Source organism: Ictalurus punctatus, chromosome 12 (genome assembly GCF_001660625.3).
Source record: "Ictalurus punctatus breed USDA103 chromosome 12, Coco_2.0, whole genome shotgun sequence".
Lineage (NCBI taxonomy): Eukaryota > Metazoa > Chordata > Actinopteri > Siluriformes > Ictaluridae > Ictalurus > Ictalurus punctatus.
In genome coordinates, this window is record NC_030427.2 from 16,451,447 (window position 1) to 16,474,398 (window position 22,952).

At 36.5% G+C, this 22,952-nt stretch overlaps 1 protein-coding gene and 1 long non-coding RNA gene across 9 annotated transcripts in view; both read right to left on the reverse strand.

The window, feature by feature from the left end:
- Positions 1 to 1,167: 1,167 nt before the first annotated feature.
- On the reverse strand, positions 1,168 to 12,404 carry LOC108272637 (uncharacterized). Of its 2 annotated transcripts, XM_017481164.3 has the most exons (9): positions 12,244 to 12,386; positions 12,013 to 12,085; positions 10,592 to 10,706; positions 9,913 to 10,230; positions 9,463 to 9,768; positions 7,882 to 8,007; positions 4,517 to 4,537; positions 4,264 to 4,290; positions 1,168 to 2,879 (listed from the first exon to the last, which is right to left on the reverse strand). In XM_017481164.3, exons 3-9 carry the CDS (start codon positions 10,659 to 10,661, stop codon positions 2,821 to 2,823), a joined length of 927 nt encoding a protein of 308 aa, XP_017336653.2. In that variant the 5' UTR covers positions 10,662 to 10,706; positions 12,013 to 12,085; positions 12,244 to 12,386; the 3' UTR covers positions 1,168 to 2,820. The 2 variants fall into 2 exon arrangements, with proteins under 2 accessions (XP_017336653.2, XP_017336652.2); XM_017481163.3 differs by lacking the exon at positions 12,013 to 12,085 and having other exon boundaries at positions 12,244 to 12,404.
- A 1,960-nt stretch (positions 12,405 to 14,364) lies between these two features.
- Positions 14,365 to 22,952, reverse strand: part of LOC108272640 (uncharacterized) — a 31,330-nt gene continuing 22,742 nt past the window's right edge. For 2 of the 7 annotated variants that reach the window (XR_008397268.1, XR_008397269.1), the window contains 6 exons: positions 16,713 to 17,211; positions 16,563 to 16,613; positions 16,256 to 16,432; positions 15,793 to 15,950; positions 15,129 to 15,286; positions 14,378 to 14,904 (listed from right to left, as the gene is read on the reverse strand). This is a non-coding gene — a long non-coding RNA (uncharacterized LOC108272640). Of the gene's footprint in view, positions 14,905 to 15,128; positions 15,287 to 15,792; positions 15,951 to 16,255; positions 16,433 to 16,562; positions 16,614 to 16,706; positions 17,212 to 17,986; positions 18,946 to 19,557; positions 19,760 to 20,223; positions 20,406 to 22,952 lie in introns of those variants that run through there. The other 5 variants (XR_008397267.1, XR_001814110.2, XR_008397266.1 and 2 more) reach the window with 5 other exon arrangements.

A 22,952-nucleotide genomic window follows, 5' to 3' on the forward strand; every position in this document is an offset into this window, starting at 1 on the left:
CTCAACCTGGAAGGTAAACTGGCAACCAAAATTCAGTCTTTGAAAAATCAGCTAACAGTGAAACGGGCCTCCCAATTGTTATACTACTGTTCCATTAGCAAGTGGTTCATTTGTACTGTTGAAGTGCATCTTTTATGATATTGACACTGATTTTGTGGTTTGATTCAATTCTTATATGCAATGTTCCTATTTTATAGAAATTAGAAATTAATTTTATTTATATATACAGTGGTACAATGCTGATGTCTAGTGAACATTTCATTTGAATAGCCTCATTGGAAATATATTTACTGAAACAAATGTTGATGCGTCTAATACTCATTTCCCTCAGTGTATGTGTGTGTGTGTGTGTGTATATATATATATATATATATATATATATATATATATATATATATATATATATATATATATATATATATATATATAATAGATTTTTTCAGCTACGATGCCAAAAAGAGAAACTTTGTAATGTTGCACTTTTAGAATAACATGTTTACAGACAAGTTTCCTCACACTGATAATTCAGAAGTCCACATCTTTAGGAAGTAGAATTTGGCAAATAATTTCACAGAATTTTCTTGACTGTGTGTATAGTATTTTCAAATTAAAATATTTCAGTTGAAATAAAAAGAAAAATTACTCTTGGCACTTGCTTTTTTTATATATATAATTTGATTAATTTAAAGTTTACTTTATTTAATGTAAGAAACTAAGTTGAGTAATTGGACAGATCAGTCGATATTACAAATGATTTTGAGTTAAATCAACTTGGAATTTAGTGCACTGAATTTAAAAATAATTGTTGGAAGGGCTGGAATGTTTAAGTTAAGTTCACTTAAGTTATCGAGTAAACATTACTTAATTTTTTAAGGCAACCACTTTCCTCAAATTTTTAAGTACAATCAACTTATCCATGTTTACAGTGTGGTAATAGTCCCCTGAATTACTTTTTAAAGTGTAGGCTTCCTAACTTCAGAATATTACACCAGCTGACTGTAATATCCTTCTTGTCCAGAAAGGGTCTCATTCTCTGGAGTTCTAGTTCAGGTAGCCTAACTCAGTGGTTCCCAAACTTTTCCAGGGCAAGGCCCCCCAAATGGTATTAACATTTAATCGAGGCCCCCCTTTTGCAAGATATCTTTAAAACACATTAAAAATACAGACTTCTGAATATATATCCCTTTGTTTATTAATAATTACATATTTCTATTACATAAGGAATTGATTGTGATTGTGTGTGTGTGGTTGTCTGAGAGTGAGAATTTATTTTTCACACCAAATTGTTGAGGCCCACTTTGAAAACCACTGGCCTAACTACATTAATGACACACCTGAAGCACTTTATTCACCAATTACAGCTCTCGTTATTTTGTAGTATTCTGATTCACGGGTCTACTCGGTTCTGTATGATCTCGATGCCTTTGTCTCTGCACTGAGTTTTGGGTTAGGTATTAAACTTTGGCTTTCGCCTGTGGAACATTTTGGTGTTTGAGATTAGGGATTAGTGTGTGATAAACCTATAAAAGTAAAGGCACATCACTGATCCTGAGAGTCGGGGACAGACAATTTTAAAGGACACTTAAGTGAAAAAATAAATCTGTTCATCTAAATACCCAAAGATATTTGTTTTCTGAAGTTCATTGTTTTAGCATTGTACAGCTAATGTAGAGAACAAGTAATGGAAGTCTACCTCACCCTAAATCTAAATAAAACAATGTGGGAAGTGCTATTAAAGGAATTTAATCAATGACGATGTCTTTTCTTCCTCTTATAACACAGCAATTTGATGATTATAATTTTGTATTTGTTAAAGAACGTCATATGTTTTCCATCTTGTTATCATTACAAATAATGTTGTAAAGCTTCTGTAAAACAAGTTTATTACTTATTATTAGTGATTTATTGTGTTTTTAAATATAATTTTAAAAATTCCTGCACTAAAAATAAACCCATGTCAACTTCAGAGATGTAAAGTGCATGTCGGGAAAGTCAATAATCAAAAATTCCTAAATAAAAATCAGCACTTGTGTAGCAGAACAGCGCTCAGGATCAGGATGGAACTTCAGACTGTGAGACACAGATACATGCTCTTAACATCCTAACTTATCATGACATTTAAGGACTTTCCATAGTCCCCACAGCCTGGCCCTTTAGTTACACATTTAAAATCACACTCAGGGTCACATGGCACTGAACACAAACTCATTCATGAGTCAGTAATAGAGAAAGAATCCATTTTGTACAATGTCCTGATCCACTCAGGATCAGGACTGGACCACCACCTTTGGAGCTGTGAGACACGGATACGAGCTCTTAACATCCTGGCTTATTATTTACCCAAGAGAATAATAAAAAAAATGTGAGTAGAATTAACTAGCTGACAGATCCCAGAAACTAGATTGTTATTGTTATATAAAAAGATTTGTTATTGGCGAATTCAGCACACTCAGACATGCTAGATAATTCTGACAGATAATTTTGTGAAAATAAAAATAGAGTGAACGACAAATTATACACATATAACTCCATTAAAGATACAGTTATCTTTCACTTTTCTTTTGTCAGACTGGCTGATTTCTTTTTTTTAAATGTCCCGCCAGCCTGGTATTTTACACAATCAGGAACTTTCCCCTAAATGCCTGGCCTTTTATCTTACCTCATTTAAAATCACACCCAGTGTCACACGGGACTGAACACAAACTCGTTCGTTCAGTCAGTAATGGAGAAAGAATCCATTTTGTAGAATGTCCTGATGGCTGTGTCTGTTAAATTACCATCATGTGATTAAATATTTACAGAGTAATTAATAATCAGACATTACACTGCGATCTTCTCTTCAGCATCAGCTGCTTTCTTATAAACAGGTTCATTCAGGGCTGAAAAAAACAACAATAAGATAAAACTTTACAAATCACATATCACAACCATTTTTATACTGTAATAATATTCTACTGTACAATCATATAATAATAATACAATACACTACATCTGATCTTTGTGTGTTGTGTATATATATATATATATATATATATATATATATATATATATATATATATATATATATATATATATAGTATTACATACAGCTCAGATGATATTTGTGTGTATAAATGTGTAATATTTATACAGTATAAGTAGTTTGTTTATGATTATTGTTATTAGAGTATATTATATAGTTATATAGTGTACATAATATTAGTATAATATAGAATAAAACGGAATTAATAGTTACTTATATTACTATTTCTATGTTACTGGAGCATATTATAGATTGTATATAATATTTTTATAGTATAATATTATTATAGTTTATTATACACTGGATGTAATATTACTATATTATTAGTAGGAGTCTGACCTAATATTAAAATTACTATTATTACTAAATAATATAGTATTGTATTAATGCTACAGTATATTATTAGTATAGTGTTAGTAGGTACTAATATTACTATAGTATAATACACTGTGATTATAGCGTATGATTAAATGATATACGTTCTAGTTGATATTTCATCTCTACAAACTTCTAATGTAATAAAATTAAATCACCATTTAGTATAGTGAAAAAACAGCATTATGTGACATGTACTTTCTATTATTATTATGTATAATACAGTACATTATTTTTATGATTTTTTTTTTAGACTTCCTGTTGAGCTCAAAGCAACAAACTAAAAGCAGATGAGAGTGGTACCTCGGTATAAAAAATAACGTAAAAACACGGCCACAGGAGAATTACAGTATCTCACAAAAGTGAGTACACCCCTCACATTTTTGTAAATATTCGATTATATCTTTTCATGTGACAACACTGAAGAAATGACACTTTGCTACAATGTAAAGTAGAGAGTGTACAGCTTGTGTAACAGTGTAAATTTGCTGTCCCCTCAAAATAACTCAACACACAGCCATTAATGTCTAAACCGCTGGCAACAAAAGTGAGTACCCATGAAGCTGAGCATTCGACCACAAATCGATGCCTCAAATATTTTTACAGTCTATTCTCATTTGATATCAATTTATTTAAACTCAGCTTATATCTGATTATTAAGCTGTGATATTAGAGGAGAGATAACTGTCACTTTCATTAAATAAACCAGAGCCAAACTCAGGAACTCCCTGGTCTGCATCAAATCACAAATCACACCCTGGCATGTTCTCTCTGTAATCATGCTCACGATCAGGTAATAGTGTGTGTCAGGTGTGTGTCCAAGATTCTTTCTAGTAATAGTGTAACATTAGGAACATGAACATTACCTTCTCCCTCTTCTGCATATGTGGGTTCTGTGGAAAAACAGTGTTTTTGTGAAAAATTGGAAAAAAAATTCTCATAAGCTATATGCCAAACAGAGTATTAATTTTTTCAGAGCCAAGCAGCAGCAAAGAGAGTAGATTAAAGAGCATAGCTTTCCCCTGGAAATATTAGTGTCCATGCACTGAGATCTGTAAAGTTACTGAATAAAACCAGCACCACAGCTACACCATAAACAAATCTGAATAGTTGACATACCTGAAATGTGGAAAGATAGTGCTGTGGAAAAAAAACACAGTTATCTTTTATTAATTATCTATTAGATATCTAAATACAATTGACCTGAAGCCCAGGATCAAGTCTGGACTTGTTTTAGTGATTTTAGTGCAATGGGTGTTATTATCATCTAAATAATAATGAATCATCAGTAATAATAGATATTAGGGGCATAATGATCCAGCTATTTGAATCAATGCATCAATTTAAAAGGCAACAGCAGAAATGAAGCACTGCAACAATCATAAATAAATGATAATTGATTATAAATCAATTACTATGGAAAAAGTACAAACAGGTGGTGTGTAAATCAATAATTCGTAATAATTTTATAGGCTATCGAGATGATTTGCCGGCAACTCTTCTCATTCAAAAATTAACAGTAGGCCTCCCACAGATTTTGAACAAAGTTTGTCACTTGCGCATCAAATGAAGGCTACTAAATCGAATCCTATCATATCATACTGAGTTTCCACAGTAACCTTCTGGCCACAACACCAAACTACAAAGGTTTCTGGGGTTTGCCAATTTCTATCAGCAATTCATCTGAACTTTCAGCACTGTCGCAGCTCCTCTGACATCTCTCCTGAAAGGGCAGCCCAAAAAATGCAACTAGACAGAGAAAGCCACTCTGGCCTTCAGCAAACAAAGAGTGGTTCCCATCCAACACTATCCTGATCACTGGGATATCATGGTGGATGTCTATCAAGCTCAAGTGGGAGATTACAATACCTCCAGAAAATCCTTCTGAAAGACTATACATACCATCTGACTTGAAGGAAACTGTAATTCAGTGGGTTCACACCTGGCTCCTAGAAGTTTGGTGGAAATTTTTTATATTTCAATGTTTAAAGTTTTAAGGTTTGTTCTGTCTTGTTCTGTCAAAGCCCAAACTACAAGGCAATTTCTTTCAGGTCTCCTTGAGCCACTACCCATTCCACACCAATAATGCTCTGACATCTCCAGTGATTTCATCACTGACATCCCAAACTCTCAAAGTAACAACATTACACTAGCTGCACTAGCTCCAAGTATTTATTTCCCGTATCTCTCCCCAAACTTTCCACTGCCAAGGAATAGAGACAGCTGGGATCATCTTCAAGTGTTCCAGTATTATGGGCTTTCTGAAGACATAATCTCTGATCAGGGAGTTCAGTTGACGTCCTGGGTATGGGAAGCCATTTGTTCTCGACTAAACATCAATATGCTCAAACCAGATGACTGGGAGGGTCCTAAGAACATACTGCTTCAACCACCAAAATAACTTTGGTTAGGTGGGATTTTGAACACTCTTCCTCAGTTTTCAACATAATTACCCGATTGAAATGTATATAAGGCATACTGACACACGTGTGTAAAATAAAATAACAATAACTACAACCCAATTCCAAAAAAAATGGGACACTGTAAAATGTAAATAAAAACAGAATGCAATGATTTACAAATTTCAACTGAGGTAAATGTACCATTTTAAGGAAAAAATAAGGTAATTATGAATTTTAAGGCCGTAACATGTCTCAAAAAATTTGGGACGGGCAACAAAAGGCTGGAAAAGTAAGTGTTACTAAAAAGAAACAGCTGGAGGTTAATTGGCAACAGGTCAGTAACATGATTGGGTATAAAAAGATTATTTTAGAGAAGCAGGGTCTCTCAGAAGTACAGATGGGAAGAGGTTCACCAATCTGCAAAAAACTGCGTCTACAGTTTCACATACACACCCATTCATACACTACGAACACTTTAGACACGCCAATCAGCCTACCATGCATGTCTTTGGACTGGGGGAGGAAACCGGAGCACCCGAAGGAAACCCCCGCAGCACGGGGAGAACATGCAAACTCTGCACACACATGGCCCCGGCCGGACATGAACCCCGGACCCTGGAGGTGTCAGGCTAACCACTAACGTGCTAACCACTAAGCCACCGTGCGCCCGCCATCAAATTCAAAATTACCTTATATTTTCCTTAAAATGGTACATTTCCTCAGTTTAAACATTTGAAATGTTTTCTATGTTCTATTGTGAATAACATATGGGTTTATGAGATTTGCAAATCATTGCATTCTGTTTTTATTTACATTTTACACAGTGTCCCAACTTTTTTGGAACTGGGTTGTAAAATCGATAAAAATAACAATAACTAAACTAAATAATGTCCGAATATTTATGGACCTGAATATATATTGAGAAGATATATTATAAAGTCAATCTCAGCTTTCCCTTTCAACCAAACACAGAAAACTGCTAACTTGTGATAAAAAAAAAGTGGGATTGTGTAAAACATCTCTGCCTGAGAAGGCTACAGGTTAGATTTTGATTAGAGAATAGAGATTCATGTTGTGAATCCTTTGTTCCTTTCACACACCACTACATGGTGACTTTGTTGCTCTTGGTTCTCCTTCAGATTTTCTCTTAGTTTGGATTATGGAACTTTATCCATGTATTCAACTGTTCAAACATTTAAAAAATTCTTCAGCCTTCACAGAATCCTGTGTTTATCTGTCCATTTTGCCTTTTCTTTCGGTAACTGAGCAACAGTGGCTTATGAATATAGATTTTGATGGAGCAGGACAACATTTATAAGGACATTTATAAGAACAAAATTACGTCAAGAGTCTATAACACGTGATTCATGTTACAGGCTAATATCTAGCAAATTTTTTGTGGAACACATAATCGGCAGTTGAGCACTGACAAGACTTCATTGTCCAGCATACAGTCTTGGAGATTGTTTTGAGCGGTTTAGACATTCCCTCAATTGTTTCCTTCGACAGTGGTAGTGATCATTGGTCACTCAAAATAGTTCATTAGTATTTCAACAGAATTTTAAAAGTTATGAAGTTGTGAACGACAAACTTTATAAAGATTAACATTTACTGAATGACTGAATGACAATGGATGAGCTGCCACTGTAACTGAGCACCGTTTCTCATCATGCTTGACTGGATTTACATGAATGAAAGTGAAATTAAAAGAGTGTTACTGCTTGGTTTGTTGTAGAAAAAGCTGTTGTGTTAACCATGTATACAAATCTTAATACACTATAATTAATTATATATTATATACATGATCACTACCATCATGATAATTATATTCTATTCACTACATACTTAACTGATAAACTTGACTATAAACGTTAGAGATCATTTTGTTGAAACACAGCTCATAATTTTTCTTTAGACTTTGTTTCTGCTTAATTACCAGTATATATTTATCATTCAATACCATTAATCATCTTCCTCTAGTGTTATTTGTATGTAAATATTATAGTTTGTATTTCTTTGTATTTTAGCACACTTGTTTGTTTTCTTTTATTTTCCTATTTTTAAATGAACTTTATTACTTACGCCGAGCGCATCTTCGCTTGAACAAGAGAGCAACCAGAAGCCCCACAACGAGAGACCCGATAACTATCACACCAGCAATGCCGTTTCTCACCGTGCTGTCACCAGCTGGGGAATTCACTGGGGTATCTTGGAGAGAGGGAGAGAGAGAGTTTTTGGAAAGGTTTTCAGAAATACTATTATGTTACTGTTACAATGTCCAGTAGTCAATCCAACACTATTTGCAGCCATGTGCTGAAACTAACCATTTTTTAGTCAAATTTATAAATATATAAACGTCTCCATATGGAAAACTTTACCATATCAACAGTTTTGTTTTCTGTGATATGTAAACTTTTTTAAATCTGTTAATGACTAAAATGCAACGTATGGTAAGGGCGTTCTTATTCACAATGCAAAGCAGTCTAAAATCCCCTTAGGTATGATAAGACCACTTTTTTTACCCTCCATGATACAGTGTAGAAACAAAATAAAGATAAGAATTCAAGCGTAAGCGTATGCAATTAAAAAATATATTTAAAAAAAAACATCACCAGCAGAGGTGTCAACATCTACGCTTTAGCCATAGCATTTGCATGATTTTTAGTATAATGCCTGTTCGTGTTTTAGCCTAAAACTGTGCAATTTTTAAAGCTATAGTACTTTCTACAGTTTAATGGTAGTAGGTAGTGATTAATACGGTGTCATTTCTATTACAGGGCTAAACTTCAGGATTGTACATCATATGATACAATTTCAATTCACAAGTCAATGATTCGATATCTGATGATACCACTGATATCTGTTACAATATGATATGATGATGATTTAGTAGCCTTCAATCGATACCTATGTGAGCTTTCTAGCCTAATAAACTATTTACACGTTTATTACAACCATATACACGTTTATTAACAACTATTACAAAATATCAATTATTATTATCAGTTGTTCATCCATTTTAAAATTATAACCAATTTATAATATGCTGTAATATATTTATGACTGTTGTATTGATTAATTTTATTCATTGCCATTTTAATCGATTAGTATTTGTATCTAAACTTTGGCACATATTCTGTCGATAAATGCTTGAGTATCACACACTGAGACCATTACACAAAAATAAAGGAAGAGGAAATATCACTCATCCTTCTCAACCGTTGTTCCTAACCACCCCAGTGATGGTAATGGAATCAAAAAGAGTATTATTTGGAAAAATAACAAGATATATCTGTTATCACTCAAACTGAAGTGATACAAACAGCCAGATGTTAAAGTCTGAGGTAAGGGCTGTCACTACTCAAAAACAGAATTCTGTAATTAAACAAAAACAAAATACTTTGTGCTCGGTTTGTTAATCTTACATAAATATGAATGTCTTCATTTAGCGATTACAATTGGTTTGGTTGAGAGATTAGCACAGGGTGTCTTTGCTAAAGTTAGGTAAACTTATTGTGCAGTCAAATAAAAATTTATGCGATGTAGTGCATGAAGCTAAAATGAATGTTAAAGTTAATCTTTTAAAGTTATATTAGTGTTAATGTTAAAATTAATGTAATGTCTGTGTAATATAAATTTATATATGAATGTATATATAATTACCCTTTATCTCCAGAGTTGACATGCTCCCTCCTCTGTCTTCATATTTGTTGTTGAGGACGACGCACCTGAAAGGTGCCCAGAGTGTGTCGAACGTCTGGAAGCTCAGTTTGCTGGTCAGAGTGAAGAGACCGTCATTTCCCTGCGTGCTTTGAAGTGTGGCGCTTTTTGTCCAGTTTGTGTTGCTTTGATCAAACCAGTGGATGGTTCCTGCTGGATATCCACCGCTAGTGCTACAGTACAGATCAGCATGTTCACCATTCACTACATCTTCTGGCACGGAGTTCATAATCGGTTTGCGGTACTGGGCTAAAAAATATTAAAGAAGATTCTCATTAAAAGATCACGGGATCACATGCTAAGAAATACAAACAATCTCAGAAAGTCACAGAAATAATGGGGCAGTTTAGACACTTTAGAGATAATGTGAACAAGAGGACATTTTTCTCTTACCTGTGACATTGATGGTGAATTTTACTTGCTCATTACCCAGGTTGGTCCTGATGAAATACCAATATCCACCTTCATCTGTGATTGCGGTTTTATGAAGCTGTAACAATGGCCCGTTTTCAACTTTAAATCGAGAGTCTCCTGTCACTTTGTTCACATATGGTTGAAAAGTGAAACAGGGTTCATCCTCTCCACTCCTAGTTAAAACCACTGTGTTAATGCTGATAAACTTAGAATCAGTGAGGGACTCGATACTGCAGGAGATGTTAGTGGTCTGACCGATGACTCCTACTGCAGGCTGGCAGTTCAGTTTAAATAGACCTGTTGAACAAAAAAACAAAACAAATCTGATTTAAAAAAAACTGACAGTTCATTCATCAGAGAAGCAACCAAGAGGCCAAGGCTAGCCCTAACCCCTAACCCATTTCCCCAGGACCTTTTGTATTATTGTAATTTTTTTGTTTTAGTCTTAACTTGAATTTTTTTTTAAGTTTTTTTTTAAAGTTTTTTTTTTTTTTTTTTTAGGATTTTGGGGTTTTTTTAGGATTATTTTAGGATTTTTTTTTTTTTTTTAGGATTTTGTTCCTCTGGTTTATAAATGTCTTTTTTATATATATAAACCCAAATTCCTTTCAGTCATTCACATTCAACAATTTAACATCTGGAGTAATATTTCACTTACTCTCAGCAGACTTTCCAACACGTACAGATGACAATATCAACACAAAGAACAGGAGAGTCGCTGAAGCCATGTTCCCATACTAAATCCAGAGGATTTTTACATCATTGTGATCAGGCTGAAGAGAAAGGGGAAAAAAGAGGAGAAAAAAAAATATCTCAGGGACAGAGCAGAAATATCACCACAAAACATTATGCAAATCATAAGGACATGACAGAAAATGTGTGCTGTGTTTAAGATTTCTGAAATCTGGGTTTGATATCAGTTATATGCTTCAATACAGCACCTCTTAAATTTTGTTGAATCTCAAATTATGTGTTTGTGAGACAGAAAATTATTATTTACTCAAAATTCATCCAGAAAGCTGAGTCACTGAACCATCAGGAGAGGGATTCTTAAAAAGTAAATAAATAAATAAATAAATCTCCCCTCTCTCACACATATACTCCCATCAGCCATAAAACAGCAGTGGATTTTGGTTTTGAAAGACAACATAGTCTCGAACAAAATGAAGTGGACCGTTTATCACCTGTGACTCCTGCTACAGGATAATATCTAGTGAATGTTTACAGTGACGCTGTAATAGACAGATGAGAGTCGACAGCATGCAGTTATACAGCGTACAGTCGAGCAGCTCCATCTGAGTCCATTTACTCCTAACTGTGTTCACCTGTGTTCCAGGTTAATATAATTAACCAGGGTTTACAGATTTCGGTCAAATTTCCACCTCAGCTACATCTCAGAAACCACAGATTCCTGACACTATCATTGGAAAAGGGAAACAATATTTTTCCCCTCTGCTTTTCTTAACGTGTGAAAGACTTGCTTCTCATGCATTTCTAATGTACGAGCATTACTCCATAATCCCGCTTTTCCTCTCCCAATCTTTGTTCTGTATGTAATACACTGTCTGCCGAAAATTTGTCAGATTTCATTTCAATTATTTGCTATAAAACACAATCTGGGCAGCTGTGGATCATTTTTATACTGCTGAGCATGGGGCAGTCTCCTCCATGATTCCTGCCCAGTGATTTTATATCTAACAGGACATCATGGTGCCAGTTACTTCCATTGTGCGGTTTTGAAGCCTTTTTTTTATTTGTTGGTTTGTTTGTATAAAGAGTCGTCGTCCTGTGAAACTTGGAGTCAGCGCATGCGCAGTGGACAGGGCTGGGTGGACAGTGGCTCCGCCTCTCACAAAAGTACGAATTAAAATCATGATTTCTGAAACTTTTATAAATCCAGCGGAAATGTTTATCTTGGTTTGTCTTAAGCAAACATTTAAACACAACTTTTCTACAGATTAATAAATAAAGTACATTGTTCTTGCCCGAATGGGGTAATAATAACTATATGGAGCGAAATGAGGAAGTTTATATTAACAACGAGCTCCGGAAGTAGCCACAAGTTAGTCTAGAACTTACAGCATTAAGTTGGAACATGTCTCCTGTGGTTTCTCAATACAGCTGCTATAGAATGATGTAGAGAACAGCAGCACTGAAAAAAAGATTTCTGATATTTAACCCTACAATGGTCCCTTAATTTACCAATATCGAATGTTCAACGTCAAGCCAGTTTTATGTCAGTCTTCGTCTCCTTCGTATCCTGTACTGATACAAAAATGTCACACATAAAGATCGCGTACAAACACGTACCTGATTGACCTATTCCTAGTCTATTCTTCAGCACTGAAGTGATCTCAGAAAGTCAATATGGACCGAGCTGTGGTGGTGCTAACACAATTTTCCTGGTACCGTAGTTTCGTTTTCATTTTTTGAACTGCCTCACAGCAAAAACATTCAAACCAGGAAATGATGCAACGTAGCCATTTATAAACCACATCAAAATAAAAGAACAAAATCCCAAACCGCTATAGATTTTAGAAAAGTAGGTAGTAAATAAAATTATAACTTCATAAAAATTCACAATTTACTCTCGATATTAATATAATCTCTTCAAACAACATCAAAGGAACAATGAGTTAATAATATTCTGGCTATTATAGTATAGTATAGTAGGCCTACAGTAGGCTACAGTCTGGGCCGAATTATCCAATGGGCATTATGGGCACTGGCCCAGGGGCCCATGCGCACTTGTGGCCCAAGCGAGGGGAAGAAAAAAGTTTTTCTTTTCTTTCTTTTATTTTACATTGCCGAAAACGGAGGTTGGGCTGCACAAGATTAAAAAAGACACACCCCACACAGTGTCTACAGCGGCAGGCTGGAGAGCGGCGCCTCAAAGTAGTTTTTGACGCGTTCTAGTTCAAATCCGCCTTTTACCAAACTCGCTCTTTTCCCTTTTCCATCACATATCAGATCGGACAGGCATTTATTTTCAGTTAAAATGAAGAAAATATTTGAAAAGTGGAAATAATGTGCCTAACGACTGTTTAATAATAAATTGTTTATCGGTTAGGGGTACGTGTAGGGAGGGAGGTGTATAATTAATAACTAGGGAGGTTAATAATTTTAATATGGTATGTGCTTATACAACGCTTTTTTTTCTTTTCTTTTCTTTTTCTTTTTTTTTTTTTAAACCTTAGCGGTTCTACAAAACATGTCACACTGGTTCTCATTCACCCATTCACCCACACCAATGGTAGCAGAGCTGCTATGCAAGGCAAGACATTCTACCCAGGGGCCTCTGAATCCTAAATAAGGGCCTGAGTACAATATAGTGTAGTGTAGTGTAGTGTAGTGTAGTATAGTGTAGTGCAGGAGTTGTTAATTGTCTCCTGTAAAACCTTCAGTTGAAAGCTTAGATAAGATGTAAAATCTGAAGGCTGTCAGAATGAACATGATTTCTTTCCCAGTGATGGACATAACATTAATGACGTCACTGTTAACACTGCTAGTTGTTACAGCAACAACGAAGAGAGGAACTTTAGAACCCCACAGACTTCATGTTCTTCTTTAAATATGTGTTGAATGTGTTATTGATGTGCACTAGAGGGCAGCACACACACTCACATTTCACACTTTACACACGCTGGAACTTTCTGGGAAAACTTTCAGCCTTCTAATGAACATTTAATATCATTTCTTTCTGCCACAAAAAAAGTCCACAATTTAGTTCACACTTTTTTGACTCACAGACATTATGAACTGATGTTAATCAGTGTTTATTACTCTCATTTTAGTTCAAATGTTTTATCTCCTGAAGCAGTTTTATCTCCATCAACTCAGTGTGTAATATAGAATGTGATCTTTATAGCAGGTATTGGTACTGAGTTCTGGGTTTGGTATCAACAATCGGTCTTCGCCTGTGGAAGATTTTAAACAGTGAAAAAAGACAGTGAGAGTGGAAACGCAACAGAACCATCCAGAACATCAACATTTACCTGAGATGTGTTGATGGATTAAGCTAAAACACTGCATGGCTAAAATTACAATTCAGCTAGCTAACACGTTGCTGTTAAGTAAGTGTACAATTATGAATAAGCTAACTGGCTTTTAGGCTACCCAGATAACAAAATTTGTCTGGCACATTTGTGGGCCACATACTTGCTTTAGTTCTGGCCCAGTATATGCCTGGGTCCCCAGCCCAAAACTGGCCCACACACTGCAAACTAACACATACAATTTCCTCCGGCCCAGATCCAGCCCAGACACTGTAAAGTGACTTATACTGTAGTGACTTAATGTGGCCCGGGTCTGGCCCAGATACTGTAAGACTGAACTGGCTGAGAGTTGGCTTGGTACCCGTGCCAGATGTGGCCCAAAAACTGTTAAATGTACTTCATTTTAGGAGGGAAACACAAATTCAAACATTTAATAAGATTAAGGGCTTTTATTAAGCATTAACATATACAGTAGACATAAAGTGTATGTAAACTTTTCAACTGGGTCATTTTTTATAAATTCAGCTATTGGCTTGTGGACTATATGCAAACATCTGTTATGTGAAATAGTTTATTCAAGAGAGGACTAAATAAACAACAACATGGGATTTTTATGATCTTTCTTATTTTGTTAAAAGTAAGAAGATTTTGCAGATTCTGCATGGGGTATGTAAACTTCAGACCACAACTGTCATGTTACAAAGGTAGATACAGAAGCAAGCACAGATCTTCAAACAGTTTAATAAACAAACAAACAACAAAACAAAAACATTCAGACAACTCAGCAAAATACTGTGGCTAAGGCTAAACATAAACTATCAAACAAAACATGGTACAGGGACACAGGTCAAGTTAGACAATACGTAAGACGAGGAAGTAGTACAACCAGTGGCTATATATAGGAGTGCTCCTTAAACAGACTGTGATACAGGTGCAGGTGGTCATGTGACATTGATGTAGTATGGTGCAGTAGCTGCTGGGAAATGAAGTCCAGAGTTAGCAAGGCTTTTTACAAACAATTGAAAATAGACTATAATATGAATATTTTAACAAATTAACAAATAGCACAAAAAAACACACACACACACACCACAGTTAAAACACTCTAAATACCTTCCTTTGGCAAAAGGAAGGTATTTAGAGTGTTTTAACTGTGGTGTGTTTGTGTGTGTGTGTGTGTGTGTTTTTTTTTTTTTTTACCCAGATCTCACATCTTCCTCACATCTTCCTCACATCTCACATCTTCCTTCTCTTGCAACTACACTCTCGATCTGATGCTAGCTGGAGCCACCTCTTCATGGTCCCCTCAACCTCCATCTCTGCAGCATTAGCCATGAAGAGGTTTCTTTGAACTGCAGCTTTGGAATAAAGCAATACATATGGTAAGGTCATTATGAATCTTAAGCATTAATTACGCTTATACCATGGTCAGTGTGAATACTGGATTCTGATTGGCTGGAAGGTGTGCATTATAACTGTTTATTGCACAGGTAGTTCCAGTCAGTTTGATCACTGTTATAATTTCTAAATCTGAATCTTATCACACTACTGTATCTCTGTGTCTGATTTATATCGGGCAAAATTCCAGCTCTAATGACCTAACTAATGGAAATGAAAGTTTATTTTAAATTTCTAATTATGTTTGAGCTTCTAAATCAATGACAGCTTTAAGTTTATTAATTGTGGAAAGACCATGGTATAAGCGGGTAATCCATGGTTAGGTGTGCACTAAACGATTTGAACGAGTGGTTCTTTGGCTCCACATCATGTACTAAAATCATTTAATGCACACCTAGCCATGGATTACCCCTTACATATCATCTGAGAAAGACAGATAATTCTGCCTGTAAACAGATATACTTACCAATCACGACCTCTCCGAGTTGGAGAGTGGCCAGTAAAGTCTTTCCATTGACCCCTCCAACTGAGGTTCTTTGCCAGGGAGTTGGCAATCACCCTCTTCAATATGCACCAGGTGCAGTCGCACACATCCGCCCTGTCAGTAAGCGCCAACCAGTTTACCTGAAACAGATTTTTTTTAAAAAACACTAGAATATAAAATAATATAAAAATAAATAATCAATAAGCATGTATTGCCTTGTCAGCTGTGTCAGTGTTGCTCACTACTCCTGCAGTTACCCTGCCCTGTGTGTTTTCCATGTTTTCCTCCTCTACCAAAGATTATCTCATAACTGTTCCTTCATATCAAAGTGGTGTTGAATGTTGTGCTTTGAATATGAGTGTGTCATTTTGAGAAAAAAGAAACGCTTTCAGTAGCTGTGTAATTGTGCAAGCAATTATTAACAAAAAGAAAAAAAAATTCTCACCAGTGTTTGCTTGTAATCTGCTTGCTCCAGACTACGCAGTTGAGGAAGGTCTTGCAGGGGCAGTAAATCTTCCTCGATATCCAAAAGCTGCACCTGGACCTCCTGTGGTTGAAGCGATCTCAGTGGTTTGTTGGTCCAGCACCATCACTAATTTAGTCAGCACCTCCCTCAGCATGGCTATGATAAAGAAGTTAACAATATTTAAAATGATACACACTACAAAACTATACAACTCCATCCTTAGTCTTATTCCTAAACTACACAAATTCCAGTAAGATGGCTGAGTGGAAATCACTGTTGGCCCTACCTGGTTCTGATGATTACTGGGGGCCCTGTACAGTCTGACAGCCTGGCAGCGCTACAAGAGAACACTGTGTTAAGGGAAGTGAGGAAACACGTTCTACAAAATTAATACCTACAAGAGAAAGTCAAACAGAAAGCAGAAGAATACACTCACATGGCATATCGTCCACCGGCTGCCAGTTCTGCAGCATCTCTGTGAACGAGCCGTGTGCTGCTGGTGGTGGTGCTGCTGGTAAAGTGGTGGTGGAAACAGGGGTGAAAGTGGCATTTGGGGTGACTGTGGGGAAGTTTACAGTGGGGGAAGGTGGAAGAATGTGTTTGGGTGGTGTGGCACATCCTCTGAGTCGCACAAACAAGGCTCCTGACCTACAGGGGGCCAACCCGGACACTCCTCCTAATAAAAAATTCAATTGATCAAAACTAAATGTACACTTATAAACTATTGACTATATTGCCAAATTCTACAATGTTTCATGAAAATAAATATGGCCTCAAAGCATCAAGGAATAGTAATAGTGATGTGCTGGACAAATATCTATGTTTTACACCTCGGTGTTCTTTGTCCAGACACTTCCACGTCTGACTGGAGGTCTGACCAGGTCCTGCCCTCTTTGGCTTTCCTCCTCCTCCTCTTTGGCTCTCTTTATAGCTGTCTGTAAAATACAGTTTCATTTAAACATTATTCAATCCCTTCAGGATCACTCAATGAGAAAAAAAAATAGTATGTTGCTAGACTAAGGCTAAGAATTGCACAAACACCATAAGAAATACAGTGTTGAGCCGAACAACGGGTCTGTTATACTGCCAAGTGGACAATATGATCTAATAACGAGACCACAGCATGCTGCAAGCTGTGTGGGTTTTCTGACAGAAAATATTAAATTAGCATTTGCTCCATGTTCCAGAAAGTTCTAACCAAATATTCAAGGGAAAAAAGACAATCTGAACAAAACGTAAAATAAAAAGCAGTAAAGGAGGAAAGGGATGGAATAAACGAAGAGTTTGTGTCTGAGTTGTAGAGCAATAAAAAAAAAACTTTATAAAAAAGTGTCGAGCTGTGAGAATCAGCATTTGTCATGATGATTCCAAGCGCTCCGAGACTCCCGACTCTGCTGTTATCCTGTCCCCCCCAGTTTTATCATTTCTGTCCAAGGATTAGCGCATTATCTATCCTGAGGTAGCTATTCAAATAATTACAAACATAAAATTAAAATTAAAATCCCCCATGATCTACAGCATGAATGAAAACACAATTTGGTCTCTTTGTCACGTCCTCCTGCCTCTTATACACATCATTAATGTTAGCTAAATTAGCTAGCTGGCTAGCTAGCTGTTAGTACACCGTCTGATATTATGTTCTCGTCGCCATTACACATACCATTATGAAGATATAGATATAAAAATTAAATACTCAATTAAATTACTTACCTTCTTCAGCTGAAATGATTCCTCTTGAAAACGAAGAAACGAAGAATGACTGCAGCTTCGAGGATCCTAACCGATTTAACAGTCAAAACTTTTTTGTTTCCCCAGGCGGCTGAGCTCCTTGATTCTAGCTGTGGCCCGACTGTGACTTAACGAACTCGGGCCGAAAGTAGATACACACCGCTACACAGAGTATGGACCTGCCGCAACTACACCAGCTTTCAGCCGAGATTGGCTCACATAACAAAACCCGTCTGTCAGTCAGAAGTGGTGTGAACAGTCGGCAGGGCTCCGGGTCATTAATTTTTCACCGATAACGGCATTGAGCCGATAGTGGCGCATTTCTACCGGATTCGGCCCAAATGTGCTTGCTATCTGGGTATAGACAGTCTAACGGCATTGTAGGAGTAGAAACAAGACAGAACCATCCGGAAAATTTACATTTATTGCAGGTATGTTGATCATTACTAAAAACACTTAGTTTGAACAAAATTACACTCTAAATACACTTAGCATCAATTGCTAACAAGCTAATTAACATACTCCGCAACATGTGATAACAGCAACAAATCTCAAAGCAGTGAAGTACTGTACTAAATATGTCAGTACACAGTGTGGTGTCATTTAGTTATTGTACTTAGTGCACACTGTGTGATTTGGACAAATTTCCAAATCTTACGTCTATCAGCTTAAATCAGAACATTCGCATCTCTGGCTGTGTTGTTACCACGATTACAGTACAGCTTCACCTGCACAGAGAGGGAAGATCAGTCAAATGCAAGAAGAAGAAAAAAGTTCAGTAACTGCACAGTGTGTGTGTGTGTGTGTGTGTGTGTGTGTGTGTGTGTGTGTGTATACCAGTACAACCACGAGGAACAGAATGATGAATGACAGCCCACCAGTCTCACTCAGGTAGATGAACAGGTTCCATTCAGTTTTCTCTGTACATATCGGTATGATTCCTGTAAAAAAAACACACACACATACACACATACACACAGTGCCGGTCAGTTCAATGATCAGTGGTGTGTGTTACACTCTAAGTTAACACAATCATCTCATGCCATCTTAAAACAAACATTGCAAAAACAGTAGCTTTCTGGTGGTAAAGATGGAGACAAAATAATGACAAACTGGTGGCCCAGTGACAGCAAAACTTGTAGTCCACTAATGGCAGAACTGGTAGTCCATTACTGATAAAATTGGTGGTCCACTAATGGCAAAACTGGTGGCCCAGTAATGATAAAACTGGTGGCCCAGTAATGATAAAACTGGTGGCCAGTGACAGCAAAACTGGTGGTCCACTAATGACAGACCTTATGGTCCAGTACTAGCAGAACTGGTGACGCACTAATGGCAAAAATTCTCACTTCTACTACGCAGCTTCATGATGGGTTTGTCCGTGCGACTTGCCTTTACACTCGTGAAATTTTAGCCTTTAAATTAGTAACAAAAACATGCCAGACACCGTTGCAGACCTTACCCACATTAGACATACTGAATATACTGCTAGTAAATGTGTTCCGCTTGAATCCATGCTTTTCAGGATAATGTTAAAATATAAACATGCTTACCCAGCAGGACTATCAGACACGTCCTCTCACTGATGGTATATACGTCACGTCTGTTAAATCTGCACCAGTAAACTTGCTCACGTTGCTGATAGACACTGAGAAATCTCTGAAGTTCTTGTTCGTCTCCACTCGGCCTCTTATGGGTTCCTCAATAGTCAAGCTTCCGTCTTTGTAATAGTACAACATCGACTCCTCTCTGCTGCTGTAGAAGTTGAAGAAGGATTGAGATCATTTAGATCCTGTGTTAAAAATGTAAGAGACTCCACTTGGACATACTATCATGACTAAGCTATTTAAAAAATTATAAACAGTTTCAGTTATGATGGCACTGAATCACTGCTGTTTTTAAAAATATATATCTACAGTCTATATGTACAAATATATATATTAAAATTTTTTTACCCTTTTTATATAATTAAAAAAAGACATTTTCGTTTTTTGTCACGGCTGTTATGTGTTGCGTGATTTCTTCCAGAAACAGACATACAATTTAGGGCTAAAATTCAAGATCCTGAAGTGTCCTGAGTTAGTTGTACTGTAGTAGAATATGAATGAAAGTAAAAATGGACTGTTCTTATACCTTAATGTAGGAGTGTGTGTGTGTGGCCTTCTAGATGTGTTAGATCATTCTTACTCTTTATGTAGTAAGAAAAACACACAGCTTACTTCTCCTCTGGCTGTCTGTGCATGAAAACTCCGTCCTGATCTGGGTTTGTGATGCTGCGCTTGATGGTGTCTTTTTCCACAACACGCACAAACAGGCGTACACAACGGCCATCACCATCTACACACAACAACACTTATATACATACATATATATGATGTATGCTATTCTGTAAACAGGATAAGTTATTTATGCATCCCCATAGGCAGATATTTAGAGTAAAACACATATAAAACACTGATTATAAAATATTTATGAAGGCATTTATGGAAATAAAACATCAGATTCAAAACAATTGTGGAGTTGTGAAGCCATAAAACAAGTCATAAACTACTTCTTAAAGTAATTTTTAAAAAGATTTTTAACAATCAACCCATCACTGATCACTGCTGCTCTCAAACAACATTCTCTCAAATTATATCCAAAAAGTAGTTTGGCTATATAGTACAGCCATTTTTGCCTTTTGTTGGTGTTGGATGGGGACAAAGTGGACTTTAATTTCTTTATTTGGATATCATTTAAATAAGTCATATTAGATCAGTCTCTAACACAAATTATTAGACAGGTATACCTTCAACAAAAATAGTCTTATTTCTATAGATTTTACACCCATTGTTACTCTAAAATATCCATGACTAGAAAGATGTTTTGGTGGCTTTAAAAATTTTGGGGAGGAGTATGCCCAGACCCCCTTAAAAGAGACTTGGCACCGCCATTCTGAAATCTCTACTGACATCGCTGGTGCTACCTAGCTACATTAACTGTGAGCTTAGCAAGCCGTGTTAATTTCTGTGGTGCTACCCAGAGCTGTCTTCCCAGGCTAGTCAGCTAATGCTAACCAGGGAGAGGAAGAGCAGGATTTCTGCACAAATGGCAGAAACGTGTGCCTAACAGAAACATGTTTGCTTAGCAAGAAACAAAAAAAGAGGAAACATTACTCCTTTAAAACAAAACAAAAAAGAGGAAACATTACTATTTTTTTTACGTCAAAAAAAGACGACACAATTCGTTCGCTTAGACTTCTAAATACTTCTAAAATGATAGTGTGTCACTCCTAATGAGATCAAATACTTCTAAACACATAAAACCAAACTCCTAGAAGAAAGTGTTGAACTCTTCTACAGGCATCAAAATACAACACATTCCTAAATGTGAAATTAAGACACACACACACACACACACACACACACACACACACACACACACACACCCGCAGAGGTTGGGTTTCCCCTGCTCTCTTTAGCATGTAATGGGACCTAAAAAACATGTTCCCAGTTCTGTATTTCATTAATATGATATGGGTTTTTGTGGGACCTCAAAGTCAAATGGGGTTTCTGTTCCCCAGCACTGCTTACCGCACTCAATATAATAGGCCCAGACTTGAGGCAACTAAACAAATGGTTGGAGTCGTGGAATCACATGTAGGGATGCACATGGTCAGCAACAATACTCAAATAGTCTGTGGCATTCAAGCCATGATCGATTGGTATTAACTGGGCCCAAAGTGTATCAAGAAAGCATTCCCCACACCATTACACCACCTCCACCAGTCTGGACTGTTGACACAAGGCAAGTTAGGTCCATGGATTCATGAAATCGAGATTCATCAGACCAGGATACGTTTTTCCAGTCTTCACCTGTCCAGTTTTGGTGAGCCTGTGCCCACTACAGCCTCAGCTTTCTGTTTTTGGCTGGCAGGAGTGGAATCCGACGTGGTCTTCTGCTGTTGTAGCCCATTTGCCTCAAGGTTTGACATGTTGTGCATTCTGAGATGCTTTTCTGCTCACCACAAGTGTACAGAGTGGTTATCTGTGTTACTGTAGCCTTTCTGTCAGCTCAAACCAGTCCCATTGACTTCTCTCATCAACAAGGTGTTTTCATCTGCAGAACTGCCTCTCACTGAATGTTTTTTTTATTCCATCATGCTGTGTAAATTCTAGAGATTGTTGAGTGTGAAAATCCCAGGAGACCAGCAGTTATAGAAATACTCAGACCAGCTGGTCTGGAACCAACAATCATGCCACGCTCAAAATCCCTGCAATCACAATTTTTCCCCATTCTGATGGTTGATGTGAACATTACGTGAAGCTGCTTACCTGCATCGGCATGATTTTATGCACTGCACTGCTGCCACACGATTGGCTGATTAGAGCATTGCATGAAGGAATAAGTGTACAGGTGTTCCTAATAAAGTGTTCATTAAGTGTATATTTAGTGTGTATTATAGCAGTGCATAGCACAGTATAGTGTGTTACAGCATAGTACAGCTTAGCCTAATTATTATTATAGTATAGTATATTATAGTATAGTATAGCGTAAGATAATCTATATATTTATTAAACAGTTATTATAGTGTGTAGTATATTATAGTATCGTACAACATACGACTCAAAGTGTTGGTTTAATTGTACCGCGAATTAATGCACAACATAGCACGGTATAGTGTAGTATATCATAGCACTGCATAATATAGTATAGTATAGTACATAAAAAGAACTCTTAAAAACACTGACATGCTACCAGCAAGGTTATTTTTATATTACGCTGTGTAGTATAGTATAATGTAGTATACTATAGTACAGGATAGTCCATCTGTTAATAGAAACACTGACACACAACAATCTGGTTGTTTCTATTATATTATGTAGCAGGGTATGGAATGGTAGTATAGTATAGTTCATCTACTCATAAACACACTGAGACACTACGCTATCATCTTCTTATTATTATA